Genomic DNA, 17,215 nt, shown 5'->3' on the forward strand with positions numbered 1-17,215 from the left:
AAAGGATATCCAGGTGAAGATTTCATCTTCCAGCATTGATTGTCAGTCTCTATAAACAGGTATCTGCACATGAATGCAAGTAAATTAATAAAAAGGTTAACAGGATAGCCGATGGGTTCAGAGATTACATTTGACATTTGGACCAATGTATTTGGACTCTGTTGCTCTCCACATGGATTATTTACCTGAATGCAACTAAAACCTGCTCAAACGTGATTGGTCAACACTACTCTGACTACAAACAGACACCAGATTGCTTCCAATACCAAAATCTTTCACTTGTCACTCTGTTCAGGTCATCTTAAAAGTGGTTTTTGACATTTTCTGTCACTTTTTGTGAGAACACTGTTTGCATAACAGGTTGCTTTTAGCATTTGGAAAAGAAAAATCTGACCAAACAATTTTTCCAGTGAGGACATTCTGGATCATGACAGTTTTGTATAAATCATACTTTTACAAGGTTTTAATACTCCCTGATAGCAATGAGGCATTCTCCAAAATGTATGGCCGCTATCAGGAAATCAGTTCTCAATCTCCATTGTGAAAAAACTAGTTTACAGGACTGCAAAGCTCTGGTGAATGTAATGCTCGACGGGAACCGCAAAGTAGTTGACAAGTTAAACCACTGGTCAGTGCTCTGTTCAGTCGTCAATAAGAAAATAGGAATACAGCCAGTGTAATAAGCTCCTGAAGGATTGAAGTAATGTGAAATTAGGGGCCGTTTAAACTGGAGAATTTGTGATATCCTACTTGATATATGCGGCAAAAAATTCCATTTAATTCAATTAAAGAAATAAATCTAAATCTAATCTGATCAAGTTGCTCATTGGGCCGTAATCAATGATGGAAGATGCTGGAAGCCCTCAAACGTTACCCCCAGAGGCTAAATCATTGTCAAACAAAGACAACCATATGAACTCTCTAAACTTTGTGAGTCCTCCACACTCAGAATCCACTTGAACGCCAAACAAAGTACAAACTGTTATTTTCCCATGACCTTAAAAGGAACTTGCAGTGGTTAGCAGAAATTTTCCAACAGAAATGAAGACACACTTCGAGGGAAATACGATCAGAAAGACCGTCCCTCTCGCGGCATTTTTGTGCTCCAAACGCTTGAATAAGTTTCATGGTTTTGCAGATTTTAAGTAAACATTAAAACCACATACAGGTTTCTCACATAGAACAAACAGCAACAGAATTGTTCGCTTTCAATAACCTGAACGGTGCAGAAGTTACATCAACGGTTTCCAACAGATATTAAGATAAAGTGACTGAGAACTATGACCGCGCCATGATCGTGGGATTTGTGTTTGACAAACACTTGACTGGGTTCCAGGCTTTGACACTTTCTGATGAAACACTGTAAGGGAAATTCTCCTTGCTGATCGTTGAGAGCTGCTAATCCTCTGAAGAATTACAGAATGTCTTAAAGTTTATACTGTCCAGAAACAAAAGGACGACTGTTTGTCACATACACCTGGTGTTGGTAAATCATTCCCCTGAGGAAGGGCCACAAAAACATGAGACTGATTCCTGGTATTAGTGAGTCATCTAATTCCTACATGGTTTATCATCATGGTCATAACTCCAAACGATGAAGGAAGCAAGTCTTCCAAGGAGGTTCAGGCTAATAAATAAGGAACTTTAAGCGGTGACATTAAAGGGACGGTTATGGCTTCCATGAAACACTCCTACAGTGTATTGTTTTTGTGTTCATTTTCATTGCTCTGCTCATGATACATCGCTGTCTGTACCTGTAGAAGTCTGAACTTCCTGCTGTGGAAAGTTCATAAAGCAGTTATTCGCTGCTGTCTGAACATCGATGTCTGCGTTACCTGTGAAACCTTGACCATTGAGTGATTTTCGTTCTCGTCTGACATTACAGTTTCATCAGAGTCTTACCAAGACGCCATTTGTTCATCTCAGTAACACTGCTAAATCCAACCTATTTTATCACAGCATGATGCTGAAATCATAACTGATGCCTTTGTGTTGTCCAGACTTTATGATTGTAAGGCTGCTGTCTTGGTAGGTGTTCAGCAGCTTGTTCAGCATGAATCTTTACAAACACGAACAAATCTGATCATGTAAATGTTTCTGGCCTCTCTTTACTGCTTATCAGAGCACACTAAGCTTCTTTGGATGTTATTGTGCACTGTTATACAGTCTGATGGCTGTGAGCAGGAAAGACCTGCGGCAGCTCCTTCCTGCACTGGGGATGTAAAAGTCTGGTGCTGAAGGAGCTGCTCGGGGTCCTCACAGTGTGGTGCAGGGGGTGGGGGGAGTTGTCCATGATGGATGTCAGCTTGGCTAACATCCTTCTGTCCGCCACCCCCTCGATGGAGTCCAGTGGGCAGCCCAGGACAGAGCTGCTCTCTTCACCAGTTTGTTCAGTCTCCTCCTGTCTCTGTCCGTGCTGCCCCCTCCCCAGCACACTATGGCATAAAACACTGCAGAGGCCACCACAGTGCCATAGAAAGTCTGTTGTAGAGCCCTGCACACCTCCTCCTCAGCAGGTGTAGGCGACTCTGGCCCTTCCTGTACAGGTCCACCATGTCAATGACCGAGCCCTGGATGTTCATGTGTGAGGGGACGGTTTCCTTCGGAAATCAATGACCATCTCCCTGGTCTTGCCGGTGTTTAGGATCACCACGTGGTTCTGCTGACACCAGTCCATGAAGTCTGTGATCACCCCCCTGTAGTCCTGCTCATTGTCCTCTGACACACAGCCAACAATGGCACTGTCATCAGAGAATTTCTGCAGATGACAGAGGGTGGAGTTGTACATGGAGCCGAGGTGTAGAGGGCGAAAGGGAACGGCGACAGCACTGTTCCCTGGGGGGCCCCTGTGGTGCTGACTACCACGTCTGACACACAGCTGTGTAGCCTCACATATGCGGTCTGTCAGTGAGGTAGTCGCTGGTCCACGCAGCCACCTCTATTTCCCCCCCGCAGCATTGACGGCTGAATGGTGTTGAAAGCACTGGAGAAGTCAAAAAACATGACTCTCAGTGCTCCTGGGGGTCTCCAGGTGAGACAGGGCCCGGTGTGTTATTTATTAGTCTAAACCTCCCTGGAGGACTTGCTTCTGTCATCATTAAGGGTTTGGAGTTATGACCATTTAAATGGACCACGTACTGACATTCTATTCAGACTTTTAACATTTTAGAAATGTACTTTATGTCATCTGATAGTTGTCATGTTGGGTTTACGTGATGAAAACTACTTCAACATCTATTAAACTCAGTGACCAGAATAAAATCATTTCATTTCTGAGTACACAGATGCTTATCTCTGTCCTCTTACATCATAGTTGTAATGTTTGTGGTTTTACTGTTGTGGGAATTAAATGATTCACTATTCCCAGGAATCAGCCTCAAGGTTTTGTGGCCCTACCAACACCAGGTGTATGTGACAAACACTTGTCCTGTTGTTGCCGGACAGTATAAAAGTCAAGACATGGTGGAGATCTAGAGAGAACACTCTACATGAGTCTTCCCTCCATGCTGCATGTATTAAAGAGACCTGATTCATCACACCAAGTTGTTATGATTCCGGAGAATCAGTACTATTGCTGGACCCATGTACGGAAGTATTTCTGTGCCATCTGAGTTTGAATATGAATTTCTAAGATTTAATTATTTCAGCATCAAAATCAAACTTTGAATTTTAAAAACCAAATTTCTAGCACTGATTTTTTTTTTTTTTTGCCTCTGAATTTTTTGTTTTTTGTTTGAATTTTATTTTGTTGAAATAAATTCAGTGTAAAAAAAAACCCAAAAACAATCGTCTCAAAATATTCAGTTTTTAAAAATTCAAAGAAATTCATTACCCCAAAAAATTCAGTGTAAAAAAATTCACCGTCAAAAGACTCAACATCCGGGTCACCAGGGACAAGCAATCGATCCCTGTCTCAATTCAGCCAACGTCCAGCCAATCATGACGACTGACAGTACATTAAACCGTGATATTGTTAACTGGTGACACAGTGTTTCCCACAGGCTTTTAGGAGGCGGGGGGATTTTAACACTGTACAATTACTGCGATATAGCGCATTTACAGTTTATTAGCGGTCTGTCTGTGTGTATGTGTGCGGTGCGACCGCACGCAAGAGAGACGGCAGGTGGAGGCGCTGACTGGCAGAGATGATAGATGGTGAAACGCAGTTTATTTATTTATTTTTTTTCTGTTGGGAAACACTGGGTGACAGCATATCGCGGTTGCTCTAAGTCAGTGATGGCAGCTGTTGACAAACAGCTACAAGCAACAAACCAGTCTATACCCACCAGTCCTCCCATTAGCTGGTCTACTCCCCTTGCTTTACCTGCATTGGGCTCAGCCTGCTTACCAGAAACTGCGTTCATCAGCTCCTCTTTGACTCAACCAGCCCGAACCGTGGGTGTTGATACTCGGACCTGACGTCTTGGACCTCCCCGTTTGGTTTTGGTCTGGCAAGCTCGGTCGGTTGAGAACTCTATGCTGTGACGTGGGGCCGCTCCGGTAGCTCACCTGATAGAGCCGGTAACACCAGGGCTTCATGCAGTGGCCCAGATTCGAGTTCGTTCTCACTTAACAGGACAATATTTTTAGGCTATAGGCTGATTATCTACTGCATTATTATTTCATTCCATAGATTTTTGTTTTTATTTTATGTTTGTACTGTTGAAAATAGATTATTTTAGGCATAATCAAGCATGTTGAAAAAGCCTGAGTCTGAATTTGTGTCTTTACCTATTGAGGGATATTATTTTATTGTATAACTTGTATAAAATCATTGTGTAATCCATAAAGAGGAGGCATACCTTAAGTGTCCTCTTTTTTGGAATTCAAAATATGGTCACCTTAATTAAAGTCCGTTAACATTTAGCTGTTTAACATAATCTTTGCGCTGCTGGTTTGTAATACCCTTCTTACTATTTCTTTATTGTTTGTGATGTCAGGGCAGTCATGGTGATGATATTTTGCAATCAGCCCGTCGCTTACTACAGTTACTGAGTTTGTCTGGTCAACAAGGTGCAGCCAGTGGTGGCGTCACAACTCAGCATATAAGGTTTAGTATTTAACTTTAATTCATGTACATAATTTTACTTATACATTGTAGATGTATTGATGATTAATAAATGTTTTTGGATAGAATCCTGCAGAGAACAGAGACAGACAGCATCACTTTAAACGGAAATGACCAGGTAAAAAGAAGTTTATTTTAAATGAAGCCCTATGTATACACATTTTGACACTCTGTTGATTTGTACAGGCAAAATCAAAGCAATGATAGTATTATGTTGAATGCTCTGTATTGCAGATCTTTAAGTCTGAGTCAGTAAACACTGGAAGAATCTTCTCCAAATAGAGCGTCAAAAACTACTCTTCATCTCTTCATGTGTTGTGCTTTCATCTAGATGAGCAGTCCTATGGCCCAGTCCTGCACACATATGCACTAATTGCTCCTGCTCTTTTGGGGTTTTTTTCACATTGCTTTGGCAATAAATAGAAAGCCACATCCAATGTTTTAGGCCTCTTGGCAGGAGCAGGACTCGCTGCAGGAAAGCGCCTCTTCCCTCTGCCCCTGCTGAAAATACCTGGAAAGGACCTTTAGAAAATTAAAAAAATAAATAAAACATTAACAACCTCATCTATTTTTTGTAATTACATTAGAAAAGCACCTTTATTATTATCAAATCATTGAGATTTTTTTCATTTAATAAACAAATTTAACATTAGCCTTAAAGCTTCAGCATCAAACATCAAAAGGCATCCTTTAGAATGACATTATTCAGTCACCCTCATGTTTGCTTTACTAATTTAAGTGCCATCTTGTGATTAATTAAAAACAAATCTGGCAGAGAACAACTGAAAAAAGTTTTAGTTTGCTCTGTTGCCTGGATTGCTGTATTTTAATGTAACCACAAGATGTGATTTGTGTCCCATCCTGGCCACCCCGGTAAAAAAGTCCTGGATACGCCACTGATATCCATTATTATAAGGAAATCCACTGGCTACAGTGGAAGCCCCCAAACGTTACCCCCAGAGACGAAAACATCATCAGACAAACAAATACAAAAATATAAACTCTCAACTCTCCAACATCAAAATCCACTTATCCACTTAATTAGGTTCACACTCTTATTTTCCCATGGCCTGAAAAATGTAGTGTGTATGGCTTCAGAATATGGCAGAAGTTTTCCAACAGAAATGAAGACACACCTCGAGGGAAATGCGATCCCAAACGTTTGACTGGGTTCAATGGTTTTGACAGTGTTCAATCAAATAGTAAAACCACAAAGCAAAGGTTTTGGAACTATTACAGTACTAGAACAGCGCAAACTCTTCTCAGGTCACAAAGTTCATTAACAACTGACTTACTTTTAATTATATAAACCCACTATGCCAGCTTTAACATGACAAAATGAAAATCTCTAAATTATTAACAGTTTGAATGGAATAGAATGACAGTACCTTCTATTTTTGTGTGACAGCAACGTGGTCCATTAAAATGGCCACAACCCAGTGGTTACAACAAGTCCTCCAACCTCAAAATAACTTTTCATCAAGGTTGGTGAAAAAGGATGGTCATGGTGAAAAGAAATAGCAAAACAGGATGTAAACAGCAGTGTCTTGCATGCTCGGCTCACTGAGCAATCCACCTGAAAACGTTTTGCAAAGTTTAAATAAATCGCATCATGTTTCTTCATGGTTACTTTCAGTATTCAAAAGTATCAGTATTCAGTATTCAGTTTCAAAAAACAATACATCTGACCAAACATGTTCCAGCCAGAAAGTCTGGATCATGATAGTTATGTATGACTCATCCTATTTCAAGGTTTTCATATTCAATGATAGCACTGAGGCAATCTTCCAAATATATGGCTGCTATCAGGAAATGTGTATTTTGATCCAGATGTACATTAAAAATTTGTGATGATGTTTGTAGATAATTCAAAAGGATTCATCCGTGCAAGGTACCTGAACCTGATGGCAGCTCTCAACATGTGTGCAAATCAATCTCTCACTGTTCCAGTCTGAAGTCCCATGTTTCAGAAGACAGTAGTTGTTCCTGTTTGCCTGACAACCATCCAGCATCCGCCATGACTCACCCATTAACACCCACTGACCTGGCCGCAAAGCCAAAGCTTCCTCTTCCCTGCTGGACTTGCACCACAATGTCTCTCTGTCTCAGGGCTGATGCATCTTCCTGCATGATATTGGATGGTGTTGGAAGGAGCCTGAGACCTACCTTGTGCACACAGAACTTGAATTATGTCATATGATAGTCATGCACATAGTCAATTTCTGTACAAAACAAAGTTCAGCTCAAATCATTTTTCACACACAAGTTTGTCGTATTCCCTGATAGGACGCAGTGTCAGACATCATCAAACGACTAACGCCACTGTACCCTCTTCTGGCTGTAAATGCCCAGAAAATACCATAAAATAGTAGACTGGAATACTGATAGAGATGAAGGGAAAACCTGACATGTAAAATCAGTGGTAGCAAGTGCCTCTGTGATTTGACCTTCATGGTGAAAATCAAAGGGAAGCAGGTCCAGCCATCATGGAGGTTAGTGTGGTATGTGTGTTCAATAATTAAGTATGGCCAAGGGCGCCGACGGGGGGCCAGTGGGGGCTAAGGCCACCGTGAGAGCATAGCTGACCCCCAAAATGAGTCAGGTTGGTTCAAATGTTGAATGACATAAAAATTTTTCGGCTAATGTGACCATACATGTGGAAAATTAACAAATATTACCTTCATCTGTGTTATTACGATACTGTGAAGAAGTAAAGTTTCCAATGAGGATTCTCTAAGTTCTATTATTGTAGTGCTGCATGCATTGAAATATACTAAATTGTCATAAATGATAAACCTTATAATATTTACTGGTCAAGTTCTGAATCTGGAGTAAATAAAGTAGGACACAGCAGTAAACTCAGATCTCCACTTTATTGAAAGTTCTGCTGAAGAAGAGAGTGAATCCAACAGGTGTTTCACTGTCAAACACATCTGACATTGTTTCAGGTCCACAAACATCATCTTTGTGCTGAACATCCAACAAAATGGTGTTACAGACTGAGTCATTCATGAATCATTGCTTAAACCCAGGTCAGGGTTAAGGTACAGACTTGGGAAAAACAAATAATATTCTTCTTGTATTCTGAAAAGGTAACTTTTGAAAATACCATGCAAAGAAGAACTTTAGTCACCTTATGTCCCAAAATAATCAACACCATAATTTCAACCAAACCAGTCCATCTTTTGTTACACGAGCAACGAGTTTCAATTTCAGCCAACTAGTGTTGATGTGAAATTATGTATTGATATAAGCTCGATATGTTGAAGTGTCAAGAATTAGAACAGAGAGTTACAATTAAAAAATACCCCATGCACCAAACAATGACAGTTTGAAGTGATTGTGAAGCTGTGAAGCACAAACCAGTTTGGAAAGAATGCTGTGCATGAAATCACCATTAACTAATACAGAGGAAAGGTTTTAAGTTTGTTAAATCATCAAAAGTCATTAAAAAGATGGCCATTGAACCTCAGGTGAGCTCCGATCAAACAGAACTAATTTATTCCTCTGATACTCGTAAAAATCTTTTATAAATGCTGCACGAAGAAAAAAAAAAAGAAAATGCCAAATTAAACAATATGCACTTTAACTACCCCATGTCCTAAAATGATCATCGTGATAAATTCAACATTGTTACATGAGCTTTGAGTTTGTGCATCAATATAAGTTCTGTGTCTTTAAGTTTCAGAAATTAGAGCCGTGAAAACTGATTGTGAATCTGTGAAGCACAAACCACTTTGAGAAGAAGGCTGTGCACAGAATCATCATGAACTAACACACAGGAAATTCTGTAGAGTCACTTTATTACACCATCAGCTATCTTGGTCCCTCTGGGCTTTAATACATTTCTTTATTTATTTGGGAAGGATACATGTTCAAGCTAAACAGGTGTTAACAGATCAAGACTCTAAGGTCTTTGTCATCGCTCTTATTCAATTGGACGCAGGTGCACAAAATTGTTGTTTTTTGAAGCCCAAAAACCTGGGTAAACAGGTTCGGTGAGCGCGTTGTGAAAGGTGTGCACGTGCATCAGAACATTAGAGGAGACTCTGTAGAAGGACAGAGTGCCACCATACCAGTCCAGATAGATCCCAACTCTTCTGAAACCAGTAGAGGATGTTGGCCCTTCCCATATCTTACCATTATGCCATGCCTTAACTTTGGATTCATCTGTTCTTTTGCCAAAACTCATTGAAATGGTGTTACCGCCTATCTCAGCCACTGCACTATCACCTTTTCTTTTAATTCCCTTGTATGCAACACCGGCGTAAACAGAATCATCGGAGGTATTACTCCACTCTATCTCCCAGTAATGGCGCCCAGTTAACCCCTCTTTGCACAACACCTGAGGGTGGTGGTCAAACCTCTCTGGGTGATCAGGATATGACTGTCGTGAACCACGCGTTGCCTTCTTGTTTCCGTCAGACAGTGTGAGGTTGTAGTTCGCAGTGTTTGGGTCCAGGTTGAGATCAGTGGCATCTGAAGGAGAGACCAAAACAAGACGTGATATTAATCATTCTGATGGTCAAACAGGTCATTCATACAATATGTTTTTGACTCAAAAAAGGATGGGAAATGCTTACACCAGATCAGATCGTCGCTGTATCTGATATTCTCTACAATGAGGGGGGGGTCAGGCTTTGTAAAGTCATCAGTGACCAGAATGCCCTCCTTGTAATGATAGATGCTTGCTCCTGCGTGCTTCTTATTATCAAAGGATGCAACCAGGAAGCGGAATCTGCGGTTGTTCTTCAGTGCTTCAGCAAGATCATGGAGAGATTTGGCTTTTTCTCTCATTTTGGTGATCACACCACCTAAGTAGTACCACAGGTCTTCTTTGGCATTTCCTTTTTTAGTTGAATCCAAGTAGCTGGTCATGGCATCAAGGCCGGGATCAGCAGTCTCCAGAGAGGTGAAGACGAAGCACAGAGCATGATCTACACCTGGAGCAAGGACCTCTTTGTCCAGCTCTGACTGACTTTGGACGATTGTTACTCCCTCCATGGTGTTGACGCAGGACCTGATGATGTTGATTTGTCTCTCTTTTTGATCCAGCCACTTGCTCAGCTCGTCATGACTGAAAGGTGACTTGTCTCTCTGGTCAAGGACTTGTTCCACTGAGCTCTCCTCTTCTTTACCTTCACGGATGAGGGGAAATTTCTTTGCCATGGTCTGCTGGAGGCTGTACTCATAGTCATCACACAATTTTTCGAATTTGCTCAGCTCGTCTTGAATCTCTGGAAAATTCTTCACCACTTTGTCCACCAGACAATCGTGGCATCTCATTCTCATTTCCCTCAAATCTTGCAGAGCAGCCTTGGCCTTCCTCACCAGTCCAACGCTGATGTCTCCTGTCAGCCCAGAAGCTTCAGGGGCAAATATATTTAATGGCATCAGCCAGACCTTCAGTGGAACACTGCTGTCTCCGTTCTCTCCCAGTAGCTTTGGGAGGTCTACGTAGGTCTTCACTGCATCTTGAAATGTTGCAGGGTTGCTTTCAAGAATGAAGTCTCCGTAGAATTTGCAGGAGAATTTGTCAGTCAGGGCTTTCTCTTCTTCAGTGAGCTTGATGTCAACTTTCCCCGAAATAGAGAAAGAGGGGATCTTCTTTATCACAGCTTCCATGCTGCCCTGCATGTCCTCAACACTGGTGTTTTCTAGCTTCTCACTGTCAAACACAAAGATGGCATTTGCCCCATAAACGATGCCTGTGACCACATGTGTTGCCAAGCCCTTCTTGATAAGATCCTTCTGTTGGGTGTTCATGGTTTGAAGGTCAATCACTGACAGCTCTTTGAAGTTGGTGGTAGCGTTGTACTGGCACGTCACTCTGCTCTGATTCTGGAATTGTTTCTTATCATTCAGATACTTGGCAGATCCTGAAACCTCAATCAGTCCACCCATGAAACTGGCCTCCAGAGAAGCACCAACATCCAGCAGAGAAGACCTGGATTCAATGGTGTCAGATGCAGTGATTTGAAAAGAACTGAAGGGCTTAGTGGCTTCACTTGTCTTCTGTTGCAGAGTGTCATCATCCCACAATTTCAAACCTATAGAAATTGGAAGCCGTCAATGATCTATTAAAGCAGGTCAATACTTCTGTGAATAATTATAATCATTTAGCTTTTTGCATGTTGCAGCTTCTTTTGTAGCCAGCAGCTAATATATTTATTGCTTTATTCATTTGGCATCAACCTAGTTAGGGTTCAAAACCTGACAGGGTATAACCCTTTTGAGTTTGCTGATGGTTTATCATCATCGTTTGTTGTCATATGCCGTTACTCAATTTGCTGTGAGCTGGAATGACATACAGACATGAAACTTAATGTATAACAACGTGCAAATGCTCCATAAGAAATCCAACCACAATCACAATCATGCTGCGTAATTAACAGCCAAAAGTGACAGTACTGTTTGCTGTGTGTGTGTGTGTGTGTGTGTGTGTGTGTGTGTGTGTGTGTGTGTGTGTGTGTGTGTGTGTGTGTGTGTTGTCAGCAGAGCTTAGGTCCACTCTCATGCAAGCGAGTCAGAGAACACAGGAGGATCATCATGGTTGGAAACATTGCACACAAAATCCAAAATTACACCACAGCAATGTTTTCTACTTTGCTCATCTCTCTCCCTGCTTTTGTTCAGTGCTAAAATAATTGACAAATATGTGTTTTAATCCTCATTCAGAGTCAGGATTCACAGGGCAGCTCTAATCTGGGGCTCTTACATGTCCATGGATATAATTCAATGTTCTTACTTATCGTAGGATAATATATCAGCCATCAATACATCAGCATCTCTAAAATGATTAACTATCAGCTGGTCAGCATTTACAGGTTCTTTTTATAGTGTGTATGAATGTTAAAACAGGTGAGATCATTCAATGCTGTGGCTTTGTGAGAGCTGTGACAGGCAGATATATCTAGAAATACATTTCCAATGAGAGTGTAGTCTGAGAGCAGACTTACCTGGGATCAGTTCATCTCTCCGAGCATCATACAGCATTCCCAGGGTGAAAGGTCGACCCAGGGCAGCAACTTTCATGCTATTTGATTCCATTTCTCCAACCTGATGAGAAAAGTCAATTAAGTGACCACACAGTCTTCAGTATTGTGTCTACATGGTCTAAAGCAGCAGGTGTTGACAGTCAGAAAAACTGGGAGTCAACTCTCCTCCTTCACGCAAACAGATGGAAAGACAAAGATCAGAGACAGAAAGACTGACGTTTACTGTGCTTAGAAAGGCAGTATTTCCCTGGAAACACTAGTCTGACATTGACACTTTAACACAGACTGGAGGTCAGTAAAAGTCTAAGCATATATCCGTCTTTGTCTCCCTCTGCCTCTGCGCCCACTTTGTCCTCACCTGGTGAAGTTGTGGAGATCAGCTGAGTTGTGTGTCAGTCTTCTTGACTTCCAGCTGGAGCGGCGGTGGTCTGATGCTCTGGTCTGCTCCAGGATTGCTTATATCCTGTCAGATCCTCTCCTCTTCTGACTCCTCCCATGACATGCCTCCAGACATGACAACAGGCATTTCTTAATGTAACAGGCCCAAACCTGTTCTAATGACTGAAGTGAAGTGACATCAAGAAAACATTTTCGCTCTGGCTCCCTTTGCAGTGATGAATGTCAATATTGTTCATTTGTTCTTCAGTCTCTGCTGATGTAAACACACACACACTTTATCATCCTTTGCCAGGACTTAAAGCTTCCTTCAGACATGTCACAATGTGCATAAAAAATATTGCACAAACTGCAGTCGTGTCCACTGTTTCTATTGCATAACAGTGACACCATAGATTCTGCAGAAAGGCATGTATGCGTTTAACATATAACATGCCAATAAAGAAGGCATGCCTCAGGGGAAACATGATGAAACACAGCATGTCTGTGTTCCAAACATCTGTCTAAACTCCTGTGTTTCAGCAGTTTTTAATTATATGGTGAAACCATGAACAGGTTTTACATGTATGATATAACAGTACAGATGAGACTTCGCAGATAAGGATCAATTTATTGAACAGAAAGAATTTTACTCAGGCCATCAGTTTCATAACAACTGAAGTTGCTTTCAATACATTAATGCACTAAATGCAATTATTTGCTGTTTAATCGTGATAATTTGGGATTTCCTAATTGACAAACGCTGAAGAAGAAAAAACAAACCTGATGAAATCCACAGCGTTCGCTTCCAGTGACTTTAGAGGGGCAGTGATTGCTGAAATTATAATGCAGCAAAGGTTTCCAAAAGAAAAGAAGACAAACCAACTGAGAAATATGATTAGAAGGACCCGACCATGAACACAGCATTTCTGTCCACACAGAGAGAGCGAGAGAGACTTCAGTCAAAAGTCAAAAAAAGAAGCTTAGTGTGCTCTGATAAGCAGTAAAGAGAGGCCAGAAACATTTACATGATCAGATTTGTTCGTGTTTGTAAAGATTCATGCTGAACAAGCTGCTGAACACCTACCAAGACCGGAGAAAGCAGCCTTACAATCATAAAGTCTGGACAATACAAAGGCATCAGTTATGATTTCAGCATCATGCTGTGATAAAATAGGTTGGATTTAGCAGTGTTACTGAGATGAACAAATGGCGTCTTGGTAAGACTCTGATGAAACTGGAATGAAAATCACTTGATGGTCAAGGTTTCACAGGTAACACAGACATCGATGTTCAGACAGCAGCGAATAACTGCTTTATTAACTTTCCACAGCAGAAAGTTCAGACTTGCATTTTTTCTGTTTCTGATGGACATGCCTGTAAGTTCAGGAGTCTGTACAGGTACAGACAGCGATGTATCATGAGCAGAGCATGAAAATGAACACAAAACAATCAAATCAAACTTTATTTATATCGCACTTTTCATTCATATTAAAATGCAAAACAAAGTGCTTTCCAACAGTTAAAAACAATATAAATGAAAACAGAACAGAGAAAACCCATCCCTCCCACCCTCTGTATGTTCTGATACACACCCTGAACTGCATGCATACACACACACACACACACACACACACACACACACACACACACACACACACACACACACACACACACATTCTCACCACAGACAGTAGTGAGAGGAGCAAGGCATGGCAAGGCACTGTGGAAGACGCCACACCCGGACCCCCCTGACCCTGACAGACAGGTGGACCCCCACACCAAGATGGGGAGCACCCCCAGCAGCAGACCAGACACAGCTCTCAGTGTGGAGGACCCCCCTGAAAAAACACTGGAATTTAAAAAAAAAAAAAAAAAAGCATAAGAGAGAGCAAAAGGCATCATATAAGATGAGTAAAATAAACTTAACAGTAGAAAGAAGAGAAATACACAAGATTTTAAGTAGATAAAATAATACAAAATTTAAAACAGCAAAATAAAAGGCATCAACATAAGATAAAATCTGATAAGAACGTAAGAAGAATTTAAAGGTCAGTTAAAACCCTGATTAAAAAGGTGTGTCTTTAACCTTTTTTAAAAATATCAACAGTCTCTGCAGTCCTGAGGCTCTCGGCAGACTGTTCAGCTGTGGAGCATAGTGGCTAAATGCCGCCTCTCCTGGGTTTTAGTTCTGACTTTTGGATAAAAGGCCGGTGCCGGAGGACCTCAGGGTCCGCGAGGGTTGATATAGTAAAAGCAGGTCAGATAAGTAAGAGGGCGCAAGGCCGTTAAGACATTTAAAAACAAGTTAAAGAACCTTAAAATCAATCCTGAAGCAGACAGGGGGCCAATGCAGCGACTGTAAAACGGGTGTAACGTGGGCCCACCCTCTGGTCTTTGTCAGCACATGTGCAGCTGAGTTTTACAGTAATTGAAGGTTTGAAATACTCTTTTTGGGAAGACCAGAGAGCAGGGCATTACAGTAATAAATAGTACACACATAGTAATAAATCATGCATTAGCACCTCTGCGCTGGCCTGAGAGAGAAACGGGCGGACTCTGGCCATGTTTTTAAGGTGATAAAAGCCTATTTTTGTTATATTTTAGATATGAGGGATAAAAGTCAGCTCAGAGTCAAAAATGACGCCCAGGTTTTTTACAGATTGTGTTGGTTTAAAATCTTGTAGTTTGGTAAAAGATTCTCAGTCTGGCCTTCAGGACCTATAACTAAAACCTCTGTTTTGTCCTGGCTGAGCTGTAGGAAATTCCGTGCCATCCATGACCTGATATCTAAAATGCAGTTAAAAAGGGTATCTGTTGGCCCTGTGTCATCAGGAGACGCAGCAATGTACAGCTGTGTATCATCAGCGTAGCTACGGAAACTGATACCGTGTCTCCTGATGATGTCCCTAAGAGGAAGCATGTAAAGATGAAAAAGAATTGGACCTAAAATTCAGCTTTGGGGAACCCAAGAGTGTTTCACAGATGCCATAACCGTCCCTATAGTGTCACCGCTTAAGGTTCCTCATTTACTAGGCTAAACCTCCTTGGAGGTCGTTAAGGGTTTGGAGTCATGACCATTTAAATGGACCATCAGACTTTTAACATAAATGTACTTTATGTCGTCTGATAGTTGTCAAGGTGGGTTTACGCAGTGAGAACTACTTCAACGTTTATTAAACTCAGTGACCGGAGTAAAAGTATTTCTGTTGAGTACAAAGACACTTGTCTCTGTACTCTTAAATCATAGTTGCACAACCTGTTTGTGGTTTTACTGTTTCATGAAAAAGTGTCAAAGCCCTGGAACCCAGTCAAATGTACATCGAACAGTAATCCCACGATCATGGCACAGTCATAGTTCCCAGTCACTTTGCATTAATTTCTGTTGGAAACCTTTGATGTAACTGTCAATGTAAATGTTATTGGAAGCGAATGCTTCTGTTGCTGTTTGTTCTATGTGCGAAACCTTTTTGCGGATTTAGTATTTAATTAAAATCTGAGTGTGGAGGACTCACAAAGTTGAGAGAGTTCATATGTTTGTCTTTGTTTGACAATGATTTAGCCTCTGGGGGTAACGTTTGAGGGTTTCTAGCATCTTCCATCATTGATTACGGCGCAATGAGCAACTTGATCAGATTAGATTTAGAGTTATTTATTTAGATGAATTAAGTGGATGTTGTTGTTGCATATATCAAGTAGGATATCACAAATTCTCCACTTTAAACGGCCCATAATTTCACATTACTTCAATCCTTCAGGAGCTTATTACACTGGCTGTATTTCTATTTTCTTATTTACGACTGAACAGAGCACTGACTAGTGGTTCAACTTGTCAACTACTTTGCGGTTCCCGTCGAGCATTACATTCACCAGAGCTTTGCAGTCCTGTAAACTACTGTAGTTTTTTCACAATGGAGATCGAGAACTGATTTCCTGATAGCGGCCATACATTTTGGAGAATGCCTCATTGCTATCAGGGAGTATTAAAACCTTGTAAAAGGATGATTTATACAAAACTGTCATGATCCAGAATGTCCTAACTGGAAAAATTGTTTGGTCAGATTTTTTTTTTCCAAATGCTAAAAGCAACCTGTTTTGCAAACAGTGTTCTCACAAAAAGTGACAGAAAATGTCAAAAACCACTTTTAAGATGACCTGAACAGAGTGACAAGTGAAAGATTTTGGTATTGGAAGCAATCTGGTGTCTGTTTGTAGTCAGAGTAGTGTTGACCAATCACGTCTGAGAGGATTTGAGTTGCATTCGGGTAAATAATCCATGTGGAGAGCAACAGATTCCAAATACATTGGTCCAAATGTCAAATGTAATCCTGGAACCCCTCAGCTATTGTGTTTACCTTTTTATTAGATTTTTAAATATTTATTTTCATATGTAGATACCTGTTTATAGAGACTGGGTTAAGTCAAGCCAAGTTCGTGTTGAGATTGAACATCAGTTTACTTATTGGACTGTAACCAGTGCTGGAGGATGAAGTCTTCACCTGGATATCTTTTATCAGGAAATCCACTGGACACACTGGAAGCCCCCAAACATTACCCCCAGAGGATAAATCATCATCAAACAAAGACAAAGATATACCGTTAATCGACAAACAAAGTGGCTTTACATCATGTTAGAGTTGGTTAATTGTGAGTTTACATCATGAAAGCTAATTGATTTTTATCTGCGAAGTCTCATCTGTACTGTTATATCATACATGTAAAACCTGTTCATGGTTTCACCATTTAATTAAAAACTGCTGAAACGCAGGAGTTT

The 17,215-nt window shown here is 40.9% G+C and overlaps 1 protein-coding gene across 1 annotated transcript; it reads right to left on the reverse strand.

Moving 5' to 3' along the window:
- Positions 1 to 8,996: 8,996 nt before the first annotated feature.
- On the reverse strand, positions 8,997 to 12,121 carry LOC139349805 (neoverrucotoxin subunit alpha-like). The gene is made up of 3 exons (XM_070990801.1): positions 12,028 to 12,121; positions 9,652 to 11,118; positions 8,997 to 9,547 (listed from the first exon to the last, which is right to left on the reverse strand). The coding sequence occupies exons 1-3, from the start codon at positions 12,116 to 12,118 to the stop codon at positions 8,997 to 8,999; spliced, it is 2,109 nt and encodes a 702-aa protein (XP_070846902.1). The 5' UTR covers positions 12,119 to 12,121.
- Positions 12,122 to 17,215: the final 5,094 nt, after the last annotated feature.

Source organism: Chaetodon trifascialis, chromosome 21, assembly GCF_039877785.1.
Source record: "Chaetodon trifascialis isolate fChaTrf1 chromosome 21, fChaTrf1.hap1, whole genome shotgun sequence".
In the NCBI taxonomy this organism is placed as follows: Eukaryota; Metazoa; Chordata; class Actinopteri; order Chaetodontiformes; family Chaetodontidae; genus Chaetodon; species Chaetodon trifascialis.